The sequence below is a fragment of the Microtus ochrogaster genome, chromosome 7 (genome assembly GCF_000317375.1).
Source record: "Microtus ochrogaster isolate Prairie Vole_2 chromosome 7, MicOch1.0, whole genome shotgun sequence".
In the NCBI taxonomy this organism is placed as follows: domain Eukaryota; kingdom Metazoa; phylum Chordata; class Mammalia; order Rodentia; family Cricetidae; genus Microtus; species Microtus ochrogaster.
In genome coordinates, this window is record NC_022014.1 from 18,433,070 (window position 1) to 18,448,827 (window position 15,758).

Consider the following 15,758-nt stretch of genomic DNA (forward strand, 5'->3'; position numbering starts at 1 on the left):
CTCTCTCTCTCTCTCTCTCTCTCTCTCTCTCTCTCTCTCTCTCTCTCTCTCTCTTTCCTGCTCTGTACCAAGCTAGCTAGTTTACAAATGCCCAGGGTTCCCCTATATCTGCCTTCCATCTCTGTAGGAGCACTGCTGTATCAGATGTCTCTGCTTCTGGCTTCACGTGGATTGCAGGGATTCACACTTGGCTCCTCATGCTTGAATGTCACTTAACCCACTGAGCCATCTCTATCTCCGGCCCAAGATGGTTGTTTCTTTAAAAAAAAAATTACCTCTTTTTATTTCACATGTGTTGGTGTTTTGCCTGCATGTATTATGTCTGGAGTTAAAGACAGCTGTGATCTGCTGTGTGGGTGCTGGGAATTGAACCCAGGTCCTCTGGAAGAACAGCCCATGCTCTTAACCGTCTCTCCAGCTCCAGTCATTTCTAAATTATGTTCTACCAGGCAGACCTCCTCCCACCCCACTCTACCCCGTGACAAGAGTTTGGTTCATCAGGACAACTTATAATAACAGCCACTCACATGAGCTTCTTTCTCTGTGTGTCCTTTTTTTAAATTGCTTTATGTTTGTTTATTGACTGAAGATCTAGTTAACTCGTTGTTTTTTTGATTTCCCATCAGTCATCTTTGAATATTATTAGTTTATATATAATGTTGAGGGACTTTGTTTCAGGAATTATACTAAAAACATAAATTATACCCACTAGACTTTATTTTGATACATACTAACCTGCCAATCTGATAAAAAAAATGTCTTAAAATAGCACACTGGGTCTTTATTAATTTTGTTCCTCAAAGAGATATTTTAGGAAAAGGGGAATATTTTTCTGACTTTGAGCCTTGCTTTAAAATAACTCCTGGGAGAACAATAGCGTAGATGCGACGTGAAAGCAGGAAAGGGTCTTCCAAGGGGAGGAGGGAATCCTCGGAGGAGCTAGAGGAAGGAAGTGGAGGAGGGGCAGGAACGAGGCATAACTCTGTTATGTGTGTGAAAATGCCGCTGCGAAACCCACTTCCTCCCGTGACAACCAGAACATTCATTTTTAAAATCCTTCCTAGAGCTGGAGAGATGGCTTGAGGGGGAGCATTGGCTGCCCTTCAGAGGTCCTAAGTTCAATTCCCAGTAAACACTTGGTGACTCACAACCATCTGAAATGAGATCTGGTGCCCTCTTCTGGCATGGAGGTGTATGCAGACAGAACAGTGTATACATAATAAATAAAATAAGTCTTTTTAAAAAAAAAATCCTTCCTAAATAGCCTAGAAGAGGCCAAATTGGATACAGCTGTCACACTGTAAGTTGGGTGGAGTATATGAGTATCAGCGATGAATTATATGTGTTTTACAGTTTGCTCAAATTCAACCTGGTACTTAAATACACCCTCTTAACCACTACCACTACCGTTCTTTAACAGATATAACCTGTCAAAAGAACCAGATGGGCATTTGAGTTTAGAAATGGAGAAAGGCCCTCTAAAAATTGTCCCTAAGTATGGATGGCCTAGGAAGCTTAATTTTGAAGAATTCTAGTTGTGGAAACCAAGAGAATACCCACTTCAGAGAACACTAGAAAGGTCTGAGGTAGTGATTTGTACTAACCATAAGACAGAAAGGCCCAGTGCCCATGACAGCTAAAATAAAAATAAAAACAGAACACATGAGGAAAGCTGGCCTCTTCTGAAACTAAAGCAAAGGTTCATAATTGACCTGTAATGAGTGCCAGATGTTGCTTTGAGATGCCTGACTATTGAGGAAGTGTGAGCCAAAAGAAAACGCAGAATCCAGATGTGATTCTGTGAAACCCCTGGCTAAAGGTAGAGATCGCACTTATATCTGCTGTCCACTCCTCTGAAACGGCAGGGTAGTTCTGAACCTAAATAAAGCCACGGGGACAAGCAGAGCCATAGTGCCCATGACAGCAGACAAGAGACAGGAACAGCTTTGGAAGTGAACCAAAGAAGGTGAACCAAGAAGGTGAAGAAACTCAAGAGTCTGCAGACAACAAAAGCTGCCATTTCATCTCCCGGAGCTGTGGGAGGGACCAGGCGTCTTCTCTACAGAAGGGTGAGAGAGACAACTGAAGAAAGAGACTAGTGAAAAACTGAGTAAAAAAAGGACCACCAGGGCTCCTTTCAGACACAAAAAAACTGGTGACTCCCTCAATCTCATCTCACAGATAGCACCCAGTTTACTGTCTGAAGACAGTGACTCAGACATGTCTTGGCCTTGGGGACACAGACTCAGGAGAAAGACACAATACTGTATTCAAGGGTATTGAATGAAAGGGTAGACAGTGAAAACAAACACACTTGCCCAGCTCTCCCTCACTCAGGGAAACCTAGTAGCAAAGAGAAAAGCGCTTGGCCATATTTACATTCCAGAATCCCTCACAAGTGGCTAGTCCCCAGCCACTGTAGGGAAGTTCACCATCCACAAAGCTCATGAACAGATCTTCCAATTGTGCTGTCTTTGGTAGAGATAGCCAAGATTCCCAAACACCCAGGGAATGCTCTGGCACCAAACACTGAGTCCCAAGAAAATGGAAGAAAGGGTATACATATAAACATAACAGGTGCAATATAAGAGCAGGGTGAATAGAAACCCTAAAAGTCATATGGTAAAGAAAAGTGAGATGCTGTGTGTGAAATAGGAACAATGTGCCTTCAATGGAACCTTCTACGAGCAAGGATGAGCTCCTTCCTGAGTGACTGCAGCATCCTTGGAATTGTCGTAGCTGTGAGAGACAACCACAAACAAAGACAAAGATATCTTGCCTGGTAGAGCCTGGCTTCTAGAGGCTCTTCTAGAGCCTGAGCAGCATTCCAGCAGGTGTGCTGGAACAGCACACAGTGTGCTGGACAGTGATGAGAGAAGAGAAGAAACTGGACGTAGGAAGAAAGGAGTCAAGGAGAGGAGACTAGGGACAAGTCGAACTCGTCGGCAGGATGGCAGCATCTGAACAAATACGCAGGGTAAAAAGTCACCCTTATGGCATCTGGGAGAAGATCATATCAGACAGGAAATAGCTAGCATGAAGGGCCTGGAGTGGGGGGGGTGGGGTTCCTGGACAGTTCAGGGTGCAGCCCGGAAACTAATGTGGCTAGGACAAGCCAGGGAGAAGGAGGACAGCAGGAGATGGGGAGCAGTGCTAGGTAGGCCATTGAAGGGCTGTGGCTTATGTCATAAGGGACATGGAGAGGCACATCTTGAGGCAAAGATGTGATGCGATCTGGCAGATTTTAAAGGATCGCTGGCTGCTGTGGGAGATTTGGCACCTGAGTAGGTAGGGTGTGCACGGTACTGTCTTGGGTATCCCTGTGGGTATCTCCTGCTTCCCTCTAGCCCTTTCCTGTGGCTCTGCTCTCCACATTCTTCCTTCTGTTTAGCCAGGACATGTCCTCTAGCATCTGGCTAGTCCTCCTTGGATCTTTATATGCACTTCTCTTCTGATGACCCAGCCTGACTCCATCTTACAGTAGTAGTCATTTCTGTTACAAGTTCAAAATAAGTCCATTTCTATGTACTAGAAAACTTGCATTTAACTGTGCCTTGACCCATTTTCTGGAACTTGACATGTTCCATACGTAATACCCTGACCATCACTCTGCTAAGATGTTCTGCCAAGTTTCTATGTAACCAAAATTCTCTTGGAAGTCCCCTAGTCTTTCAGTTTGGGGACTATAAAAACCCCACTTCTCCTGTGTTCAGGGCTGACCTCTCAAATCCCACATTTAGGGAAAATCACTTGCCTGACCAGCTATATTGTACACATATAATAAAACTTGCTATAAATTTAGCTAATTTGTGTGATGCTTTTTATTCTATTTCCATGGAATTAAAACTTCCTTCCAAAACGTCTTGGTTTTTTTTTCTTTTTGATTGTTTCTTTGTTTTATTTTGAGGCAGGATCTCATTTTTTTTTTTTTTTTGGTTTTTTTGAGACAGGGTTTCTCTGTGGTTTTGGAGCCTGTCCTGGAACTAGCTCTTGTAGACCAGGCTGGTCTCGAACTCACAAAGATCCGCCTGCCTCTGCCTCCCGAGTGCTGGGATTAAAGGCGTGCGCCACCACCGCCCAGCAACAGGATCTCATTTTTAAAATATTAATATGCAGCTGGGCATAACACCACCACCCGTTAAAATGCTTTTAACTGGGCATATAGTAGTCCATATCTGTAATCCCAGTGCTTGGAAGGTAGAAGCCCATCCTTGGTTGCATAGGGGGTTTGAGACCAGCCTGAGACCAGCCTGGACAACATCAGACCCCGTCAAAAGGATAAACAAAGAATGCTTTCAGTGGGGTCCCCTTTGGGTTCCCTTGTAGTTTGAACCTTTCAGGCATGTGCAAACAAGTAGTAAGCATTTGATTATGGAATTTAACACTTAATCTTCTGCTTTCTAAATTCTGTCATCAAGCAAAGTCCTCTACAGAGATAAACTTCATGTGACACTTGAACAAACCAACAGTAGAGCTGGAGAAGTGGCTCAGCAGTAAAGAACACTTCTTGCTCTTGCAGAGGACCCAGGTTCAATTCCCAGCACCAACATGGTGGTTTGCAACATCTGTCACTCCAGGTCTTGTGTACCTGGCACCCTCTTCTGACCTCCAAGGGCACCAAGCACACATGTGGTGTACACACTTGCAGGTCAAATGCAGGCAAACTTATAAAATGAATAAATCTAATTTTTTTCTAAAATTAATAAAAAAAGTTTGTGCAGCTTTAAACAGAGATGAAAAATGGAAAACTATTATACTTTAATCTCTTTTGTCTTTTTGGTTTTTTGTTTGTTTGTTTTGATATGGGATTTCTCCGTGTAACCCTGACTGTCCTGGAACTTATTCTGTAGAGCACCTCAAAAGCAGAGATTCGCCTGCCTCTGCCTCTAAAGGTGCTGAGAATAAAGGTTTGCACCACCACACCTGGCCTACACCATAATTTTCATACTGCTAGCCCTTAGAGGGAAAGTCAGCAGCAACTCCTCCACACAGACACATAAGCATTCATGAAACAGTCTTTTTCCCCCATGGGACAGTCTTAATGAGATGTTGTGTTTGCAAAGCAGGAACAATACACTTTCCAAGTAAATGTCATACTATAATTATGAGGGAAAATGCATGAGCTACTTTCTCCAAGGAGTCCTAAAGAATGTGTCCTCAACTCTGAAGCCAAACAGGTACAACTTCATATTATAAACTTACAGAAGTGTCATCCAAAAAAAAAGAAAACTTGGACCCAACTGGAAAAGGGCACAAAAAAAATCAATATATTTTTCAAAAAAAAAAATAGAGCATGGAGACGTGCAGGGGGCATTCTGAAAAGTCATGGCTGCTTTGAAAGGGTCAGCATTCACTATTAAAACATAGCCAAGGAGAACTTAGAATGCCCAGCCCTCTGGTGAGAGCCTTTCTTCCCCAGTCGAGAAGAGTTGTCAGGGCTTTCTGTCTTCCCTGCCTCTGGTATCCAGAAGTGGGATCTACTAGCAGTTATTGTTACTGAACCAAGAAATGCTCTCTAGATATAAAAAATGAACATCAAGTCACGGGCCACGTATCTCCCGACTTAGTAAAGTGTTTATTTCTGAAAAGTTACAAAAGACTATACCAACAGTGGCCCAAAACCAAGACTCCCTTTCTGTCCTTGCTGGGTAACTAGAAAACTGGGTACAGAATGCAAACTCTGGGTGCAATCCATCTTGTAACACCCAATAGAGCAGCACTATTTGAGTGTGGACAAATGAATGTCTTACATTCACTAAAGAGTTTTCAGGTCACATTGACATGTGACAGAAGCAAAAATGTCTGCATTTACAGGGGGAAAAAAAGTCATGCAGCCCACCAGTGAAAGAATAAACTTTGAAGCAGTCCTAGCAGCTGTGCTCAGCAAGCTCCAACAGAGACCAGGCAGGCACTGTCTCCCTGTCTCTATATCACCCTCACAGCACTGAGGAGGTAAACACCATTGCCACCCAGTCTTACAGATAAGAAGTCTACAGTGCAGAAGAGACTTGCTCATGTCTGCTCAGCTGTTGTGAGTGCCCAGGCTTTGGACATGGTCAGTCTGTGCCCAGAGTGCACTGCCAGCTACTCTGCCCCTGCACCCCAAGAAGTAGACATTTTAAGCAACTGCTTTATACTTCCAAGGATAATAAAGAGAAACCTAGCAGCCATGTGGAAACTACTGCAGAGAAGGGAGCCAAGACAGAGAAAGACAGAAGCTCAAGCATCAGTAAGCCAGTATGAAGAGTAGTTTGTAAAGCCTCAGGACCGGACCAATGCAACAGCCAAAGGAGCGGGTCTCAGGGAATACCCCAAGAAAAAGATTCTGTAGATGAGCCTACCAGTCGGAAAAGACCATCGCTGGTCACTTGATGGGCCTATGATAGCATTTGGTAAAAGTTAACACAAGATGTACTAAAAAGTTAAATCAGAGGTTTTAGAAATTTTACCCATAATTCTGAACTGAGTAAAAGCAAATTTATGAGGGAATGGGAGAATAACCATACTCCTTTGTCTATTTTATATGTCATACATAATATAATGCAATACACGTGTGTGAATTATTCAGTGGGTGGTATATGTAGAAAACACTGATATGACAGCTGTTGAGATGCCAAAAGTATGAGTGGTGCTGAGAGAGTTCCCACAACTGGAACAGGACAGTATGTGTATGTGATCTGCAGATATGACAGTGGGTCCCAGAAGTATGAGTGGTGCTGAGAGAGTTCCCACAACTGGAACAGGATATTATGTGTATGTGATCTACAGATATGACAATGGGTCCCAGAAGCAGCAGTTGAAATAGTTTATGGAGAATGAGCATGTAAGGTAGAGAAGTAAGGGCAGGTGTCAGGGAAAGGGCTACTGTCTTTAATCTAAGCATTTTTACACTATTTTTTTCGACAATCCAAACCCTAGATAGACCAACAATACAAATGACCTTAAAGACTATCCTTAAAAAGAGCACTCCTGGAATGTTTTTAAAGAATCTAACCAAAACTGTTTAAGAAAAAGCTTTATAAAATACTTCTTGGAAATTAAAAGATTGACTTTGTATGGAGAATGGGCACCGAGAGAACATTAATTTCTCCCCTCTGAAAAGCAAAGCCACAAACAGTATGAAACTTTAGTTTTGTCTAAGAAATTGAATCACACACTTCCACCCTCTAATTGTGTTCCTTTGGTTTCTCAAGATACCAAAGAAGGGGCCTTTATTTTAGCACTTGGGTGGGGGCGTAGCACAGCCATCTGTACAGCACATTCAGCTACAGGAAGGAGCCGCAGAGACTAAAAAGGGCTGCTGTGGCTACACCACGTGAGAGAATGAGATGGTTTTCATCGCCTCGTTGTCCTCCAGCGCTGTTGATACATGAACTCTAGATTCCCATCACACACCATGTTTCCCTTATGTACTGCGGTTTTTCTTGACCCATCGGGCTCCTTTGATAACCTCCTCCCATGTGGTATGCAAACCAATCTGCGTGTGCACACAGTGCCACGGGCTGCAGAGGGAGAACACTACCAGCACACGGCGAACACTGAGTCTGCAGGAAGACGGACTCAAAACAACTAAACAAAAGAACCGGTGCAAAGGTGTCTTAGGAGAATTTGGGGAGCACAGATGGGGATTCAAGAAGGAATGCAGGAAACCTGAGAGAGACTGAGAACACACACTAGTAGGTTTTAAATTCAGGGTTGAAACCATCGTCCCTTTCGGGTCAGGGACAAGGAGGGGAATTAAGACAAGTAGCCCAAGGACAGGACTGGGTGGTAAAGCAGTGACCGGGGGTAGTGTGTAGCAGAAAAAGTGGGTAGTCATTTGAGATCACAAAGACTCTGCAGCAGACAAGAACAGAAAAGGGAAACAGTAGGGAAGAAAGCAGATTTGGTGGTTGAGAGACTGTATAGGGTAAAAGCCCTTGGTCAAAGATTACATCAAATTCAGCTTTGCTCAAGAGATTATATTTGCTCAAGACAAAATAGGAGTACCTGGATACAGGATCTTAGGGGAGAAATAAGTATCTCTGATTTGATGCTTGGGCTTTTATATATTGCCTGATCAACTTCCGAGTTGCTGAAATAGACAAGAAAACTTCATATGATATTGATGATCTCTCTGGCCCTTTCCCCCTGGAATATATTAAATTCTCAGGACTTTATCTCATGCCTAGAGAGGGTGGGAGCGTAGGCTTTGCGTAAGTAAATCCGGTTGCAAACCCAAAGTGGCGTTCCACTTAGCACCGGTGAGTGTGATCTGTGTAAAGCTCCGTTTCCTGAAGCACTGGAGATGCGTATGGCGCTTGGCTCTGACTCATCTTACTTGACTTCAGCTTTCCCAAAATATTTATCTATCTACAGATACTTGCATTTTGGTTTTTCTCCATTTCGTGACAATAAAGTTAAAACTGCCTTAAATACCACACACACTTCTCTGTAGAATTATGGTCCTGGTTGGGGAGAGGCAGGTAGTTTGACCATGATTCCCAGCGCCATCTATTGGTGGTAGGTGGAATCAACAGACTTTGTCTTTGTTTCATTCACGAAGCAGGTTGCCAGCCCAGCTGGTTAAGTGGAGGAACCATCTGTAATGCCAAAGTCACCTACTACTCTACTCAGTCAGCCAGCAACATTTTCGGTTTTCTTTCTCTGTCTTGAAGGTGTGGCGTGGCACCCTGGCCCGAATGCGATACAAGAGGACCAAGGCAGCTCTGACAATAATCAGGTACTACCGGCGCTATAAAGTGAAGTCATACATCGACGAGGTATCCAGACGCTTCTACGGGGTCAAGACCATGAGAGACTACGGGAAGCATGTGAAGTGGCCCACCCCACCAAAAGTCCTGCGCCGCTTTGAGGAGGCCCTGCAGTCGATTTTCAATAGGTAAAAACTTGGCAAGTGCCACATTCCTGTGCAGTGGCACACTCCCAAATCCTCGGCCGTGGCATTGGCTCGGATCTTTGCTGCTGTGACATTTACCTCTCCTTCTATCTTGTGTTTGATCGATTTTGTTTTCAAAGGGCATCTGCTTACCTCTCAAAGTAATGGAACTGCCAACGTGTTTTTCCTGTAGCACTTGACAGCAGCATGCCAAAACTCCTGGATCTAAGCCACATTTAAGATAAACTACCAGCATGCTGTCCCCCACTTCCTGTCATTAGCAAAAAACATAAATAACTTTCTTAAAAGCAACACACATACCTCAAACTAGCAAGTCGCATTGATCCTATGAGAGCCGCAGCTCAGTTCAGCTGTGCCTTAGACTCAGGAGCTCCTGAAGCCCTGATGCCGTAGGTCCACTCTGTTTGATGGACCTGAGCATGGGGCCCAGGCCTTTAACAGTTCTCCGGTGGCTTGAAAGTGCAGCGAAGGGAGAAAACAATTATTTTAAGCCATGCTTCTTTTTTTTTCTTAAATAAATACTCAGGGAAACATTTGGACCTTCTCAACTGATTTTTTTTATGACCTGCCCTGAATCTAAGAGTGTCTTTGCCTAAGCCCTTCCTCCTCATTTTGTTTGTTGACAGCATGCATGCAGCAGAGACAGTTGCCCCTGCAGTGTCTTCAGAGAATTCTCCAGGCCCCCTGTAGACACTAGATTCTCAAGCTTCTAACATAGGATGCTTTCGTACTTTTTTTTTTTTTGAGATAGGCTGTCTCTGTTATGTAATTCTGGCTGTCCTGTATTTTCCTATATAAACCAGGCTGACTTCAAGCTCACAGAGATTCACCTGCTCCTGCCTCCCAAGTGCTGGACTTAAAGGCATGTGAAACATGCCTGTCCATGTTGTAGCACTTTAGTAGAGCCTGTATTCTTTAACCATATCTGCACTTCTATACATAATACAACCTAATTATTCTGTATATGGTTGTTATTGCTGTGTTGTTTAGGGAGTAATAAGACAGAAAATCTCTACCGGTGTTCATCAGAGTTGCAGCCATTGTTGACACAACTCTACTAACTATCTACAGCCAGTTGAGCTCAAGGATACAGATGTGAAGTACTGCTGATATCTAGTGCTGTCTTAACTATGACCATCTGGGGACATTAGCCAAACTAACAGATCCCAAATGTAGTCATGTGATATAATTGCTTTTAAAATACACTACTTGATATTCTGAATGTAGAAGAACTACTTTTAATTGTATGCTGAATCAGACTTCCATCTTCATTAATAGACTGTTTGGAAAGGTAGAGAAGTCACATGACAGGAGACTCATGAATATGCATCTTATTTGTACTTTATAAAAACCATAAAAATGCAGAACTGTTGGTGCAGGCCCACAGCCGTAACTACTTAGGAGGTTGGAGTAGGAGGATCTCAAGTTCTTGGGTAAGTTAGACCCTGCCTGGAAAGATAAAAAGGAGAATTAAGGACATGGTTAGATGGTAGAGTGCTTGCCTAGCATGCACAAGGTCTAAATTCAGTAATTAAGTCCTCAGTGCCACAAAGGGAGGATATAAAGAGGACAAACAATATAAAATTAGTGAAAGTAAAGGAAACAACTCTCATTTGTGAGATACAACACTGAAAGTAACTTTGGGGGAAAATATTAGTTAACTCTGTGTGTGTGTGTGTGTGTGTGTGTGTGTGTGTGTGTGTGTGTGTGTGTGTGTGAGAGAGAGAGGGGGGGGGAGAGAGAGAGAGAGAGAATACCTCATATGTCACAGGCTAGCCTTTAACTTGCTATATAGTCAAGGCTTACCTTTACCATCTGCTCTTCCTGCCTCCCATTTCCAAGTGATGGGTTTCCAGGTGTGCGTCATGATTTATGTGTTGCAGCCATCAACTGCCAATAGCTCCTTACCTAAGGGTAGGGCCTCATGACCCCTCCCTCATCCACGATAGAATTTTGACTGGCTTGATCCTGTGCAGGTTCAAGTTCATAAATACAATGGCCCTCTTATGTCCAGAACACAATATGTCACAACACTCCTCCTCATCCTTCAGCTCCTACGTTCTTTCCACCCCTTCTTCCAGAGTGTTCCCTGAGCCTTTGGGGAGGGAGTAGTGTAGACGTCCTAGTTAGGGCTGAGCATTCAATGTCACTTATTTTTATACCTTGGCCAGTTATAAATATCTGCATTAGCCACTGCCCGCTGCAAAAAGAAACTTCTCTGACCGAAGTTGAAAGCAGCACAAATCTATAAGTATAAACGTATATTTAGAAAGCAGTTTGACAGCATGACCATTTAGAGAAACAACAATAGTCAGTTCCCATCTGGGGCCTATTACCTCCCCAGCCACAGGCTTTTGACCAACTTTACAGTGGTACTCATAAACTCTCTCCTGTGGAGACTGCCTCAAATCTAGTCAGAAAGGGATTGGTTGCCTCCGTGATAATCAATACCAGTGGTTTAGTGGGCACATCTTGCCTGGCGGATAGTATTGTAGCATGGAGGTTCCCCCACGGGGTAAGACCGTTGATGTCTTTTCTCCCCCGGTGGCCTGCATAGCGCCTCCTAGCACTATAAAAGCTAGCCATCAGGGAGGAAGTTTCCCAGTCAGTTCCGAGCTCATTTCTCTATGTTCAGCAACCAGTGTATGCAGGGTCTTCAGCAGCAGGGTCACCAACTACCTATGGTGGGCAACCTTGAGAAACAGCAATAGCCTATGTTATCAGTAGGGAGGGCTGGAACCCCCTTGATGGAGAACTCATGGGGAGGTATCCCATACCTGGCACTGAAGTACCACTTACTAATGCATGCCCTCTGTGCGTAGCGTTTCTACACCTACGGGGTACTTTCATCCAAACCTTTTGCCCCCAGCGTGCCCCTCTTCTTTCATGTCTTATGGATTCTCCTTCTCCTCTCTCCCCAGTAAAGTCTCCCCACCATAGTCTTTTCTGGCTTCCTGACCTCTACTGACACGCCTTGTTAAATACATAAATCTAAGAATTTGAAATTAGGATCCAGATATGAAAAAAGAACATGGACGTTTGCCTTTCTGAGTCTGTGTTCTCTCACTTGGTGTAATATTTTCCAATTCCATCCATTTTCTCACAGATTTCATAATTTCATTTTTCTTTATAGTTGAATAAAATTTTGGGGTGTGTGTGTGTGTGTGTGTGTGTGTGTGTGTGTGTGTGTACATACTACATCTTCAGTATTCACGAGTTGTTGGGCACCTAGGTAGATTCCATTTCCTGGCTGTTGTAAGCACTGAACGTGGATATGCGAGTATCTCTGTAATCAGATGTGGAGTCCTTTGGGTGTATGTCCAGGAGTGATGCAGCTAGTTCATCTGGTAGTTCTGTTTTGGAAAACTTCCACACTGATTTCCATAGCAGCCATACCAGTTTATACCCCCTGTTTAATATTTGTGATGACCGCAAATGATAGTGATTAATTTCACATTGTACCCTGGCCTAAGAAGGCCTCTTTTTTAGATTTTGATGTTTTACTTTAAGTCTGGAACTGGTTAATTTGTATATAAATAAATTTGCTCATCCAGCAAATATTTACTGAACACCTGGTGTTTTGCAGGTACTAACCAGGCTTCCAGGGACACAGTGACAATGGGAAAGAATGGGATTGACAGTCCCAGCCTCCTCAAAAGGGTCATAGTTGATGAATACATAAAAATACTGTTTTTTCTCCTCCCCCTCTTCGGAAGGAATCTTGCCATTTGTATTCTTCTGGTCAGGCAAACCTTTTCTGTAGAGGGCCTGTATATAATTTTAGGCTATGCAGGCTACATATGGTCTCTCACATAGTCCTTGTAAAGACTTCTCTGAGCTCACAAGCAGAATAAAAACAGACCTTGAGCCAGATTTGAAACAAGCTGTAGTTTATGAACCCCTGATCTTGAATATTTTGTTCTGTGGTATTCTGTGAGATATGTGTTAAGGGATTCCAGTGTTATTGTCGGGCTGGTTTGTGAGTTTCTAGAATCTCCATATGTGCTAATTGTATTATTTTGTTTTCAGTGCTTTGTTTGTTTTTTTGTTTGTTTTGAGAGAGAGTCTCATATAACCTGAACTATCCTTAAACTCCTTTATGTAGCGAAGGATGACCTTGATCTTCTGATCCTCCTGCCTCTGCCTCCTAAGTACTGATCTGTGGGCATGTGCCGTCAAGCCTTGTTCTTTCTAGTTGTGTTAGGATAATTCCTTTCCTCACAGTAACTTTTTGTGGCTGAGCCTGATTTGTGCCCAGTTTTGGCCCTTTCCTGTCATTAGGCAAGTGGTCTTTATGGCTGCCTACCTGAAGTTATGTATTGTGGTTTGTATGACAAGAATAATAAGCCAGATGACTCTCACCATGGCTGAACAGGTCAAATGCCTGAAACTCAAGTGTGCTTCTGTGCTGAGGGTCTCTAGTCAGGTGTGAGTCTTGTCTTGGGCCACTGTGGGAAGTAAAGCAGAGACAGGGTGGCCAGACACATGGTAAGAAAGAGAGCAGCAGTCAGATCAAAGTCTCTCCCACCAGCGGTGCCATCTGTAGCTCTCTGGCCCACTGGAGCCCTTGTTCAGCAAACCGCTTAGTGCTGGAGGGTCTGCCTGTTGTCTGTCACCATTGTTCTTAACTTTGACCGCTATTACTCTTCTAGCCTCTTGGCAAAGACCTCAGAGCAGTCTGTCTCATATGAGCACTGGTAGGCCATAAATGCTCAAGTAGGGGCGGGAGGTAGTGGGACATGGGGCACAGCTCTCACTGTAGGGCTGGGCCTGTGTGTTTTCTTAGTGTTTTGTAATCTACCATGGTTGACTGACTCCAACAGCCATGAACTCACTACAACCATCAACTCCTGCCTTTGCTCCCAGCCCTGTCACTCAGGTCTCAATGTCTTCTGGGTCTTGCCATAAAACCTATCCCTGCAAGTTCATCTCCCTGTATTGAGCACAGTGGTCCACACGGAACAGAACCTGCTTCATGTCTGCCCGTCTTTACAGCCACTGTGTTGACATTTCCTGTTCTCATAGCTATATAGGTTTTCTCTTATTCTTTTATTAGTCACTTATTTAAGTGTACATTTTTATTTTAGTTGCAGCTTAATCTAGTATTCCATAGGAACATAGTTTAAGAATCATTGACCTTGATTATTCATTCAATTAAAGACAGTTCATTGTGCTTTTAGCCTCCTTGATTGGCACTACCATGGCAGAAAAAGAGAACAGACGTGTCATATGAGACAGAGTTGCTGCTAGGACCATAAAATTCCTTCTATTATTCTTCTCAACCAGGAATATTCTTGGTTTATGTTTGCAGATGCCAATGCCCAAAACAAAAACACTGGAGGCATCCTTAAACTTGCTCTGTCCCAACAATCTAATCCATCCATAAATACCATTGGCCTTCCACCAGAATACATCTAGATCAACCCTTGCCTTTGCCTCCATCCCCAGCTCCCTGACCTGAGTCACATTCCTCTGCTGTGTGTTTTATCGAAGTAACCTCGTAACAGATCTTCTGAACCCTAGCCTACAGCAATGACAATGATCCTATATGTGTCAGGTCATCCGGTCTCTGTGCAGAACCGTTCAGGGGTGCCTCACCTCATGAAGAGTAGAGATCAGAGTCCTGATGATGCCCTCGTGACTCTGTGGATTCATTTAGCCCTAGCTCGCCCTCAAACCTTTCTCTTCCTTTTCCTACCCATGCTGCTTCAGCTTCTCAGGATCCCAGACTTCCCCATAACTCACCAAGCAGGCCCTGTCTCAGAGCCCTTCCACTACTGTGGTCCCTGCTGGTATGCTCCTGCTCAACTGTTCATATGTCTGGCATCTTCCTGTATGCTTCTATTCATCTATCCTTGCCAAAAGACCCTTCATAGCCACCCATGTAAACACCACCATACCCATGCCTTGCTTCCAAGGCTTCTCTGCCATCTTTCCATGTTCCCTTCCATAGTAGGTTTCCAGTCCCCTTCACACACCCACAAGTATTTTTTATTGTCCATTACTCCTTAAAGCACCTGGAAGAAAGTTCCTTGAACTGATTTGCTTTTCAGTGTGTCCCCTACATAGAGCAGGACCTGGACTTTCTTGGTGCCTAGGATACAGTTAGATGAATGATGAATCCACATTTCTGTGACCTACAATTGACAGAGGTTGAGTGTCCTGTATTGAAAATACTTGGGACTAGAAGTGTGATTTTTAGACTGTTGAGACCTTCAGTTTTTCCCAGATCTTGTTGGTTGAGTGGTACTCGGGAAGTTTGAGACTTGAAGGTATTTAGGATATCTGGTTGTTTTGTGCCCAACTAATATTGTAAAAGCCAGAAGCCACTGAGTTCTAGTCACTTCAGAGCACACAGACAATAATGTTGTTACAAAATTTCTATCTGCAGAAAACAGTTTTGTCAACTTCTGCATATATTTTGTAATCATCTTTACATTTTTTAGCATAATGTACAGTTATTTCATGCTTCTTCATGACAGCTTGAACTCTTGGGGAGTGGATGAGTGTCTAAGGCCTCTACATCTTGCTTATTTGCTTATAGATGGAGAGCATCCCAACTCATCAAGACAATACCTGCTTCAGACCTTTCCCAAGTCAGGGCAAAGGTCGCAGCCGTGGAAATGTTGAAAGGTCAAAGAGCAGACCTTGGGCTCCAGAGGGCCTGGGAAGGCAACTATCTTGCTTCGGTAAGTCCAGGTGAACAATGGAAATTCATGCAACTCTGCAAAGAATGTTTCCCTAAGAATCTACAGAAAGGAGGCTGGATGCTCGAGGCCGGGGTTCCACCCCCAGCACTGTAAAACAAAATCAATACTTTACAGAGAGATGTTTTAAGAAACTAGTTTCTCTGAGAGGT

The 15,758-nt window shown here is 43.6% G+C and overlaps 1 protein-coding gene across 1 annotated transcript in view; it reads left to right on the top strand.

The window, feature by feature from the left end:
- The window catches only part of Myo1d (myosin ID), a 298,766-nt gene that overhangs the window by 170,148 nt on the left and 112,860 nt on the right, over positions 1-15,758 (top strand). The window contains exons 17-18 of the mRNA XM_005349401.2: positions 8,658-8,881; positions 15,444-15,588. Coding sequence (XP_005349458.1) covers positions 8,658-8,881; positions 15,444-15,588 — 369 coding nt within the window. The remainder of the gene's footprint in view (positions 1-8,657; positions 8,882-15,443; positions 15,589-15,758) is intronic.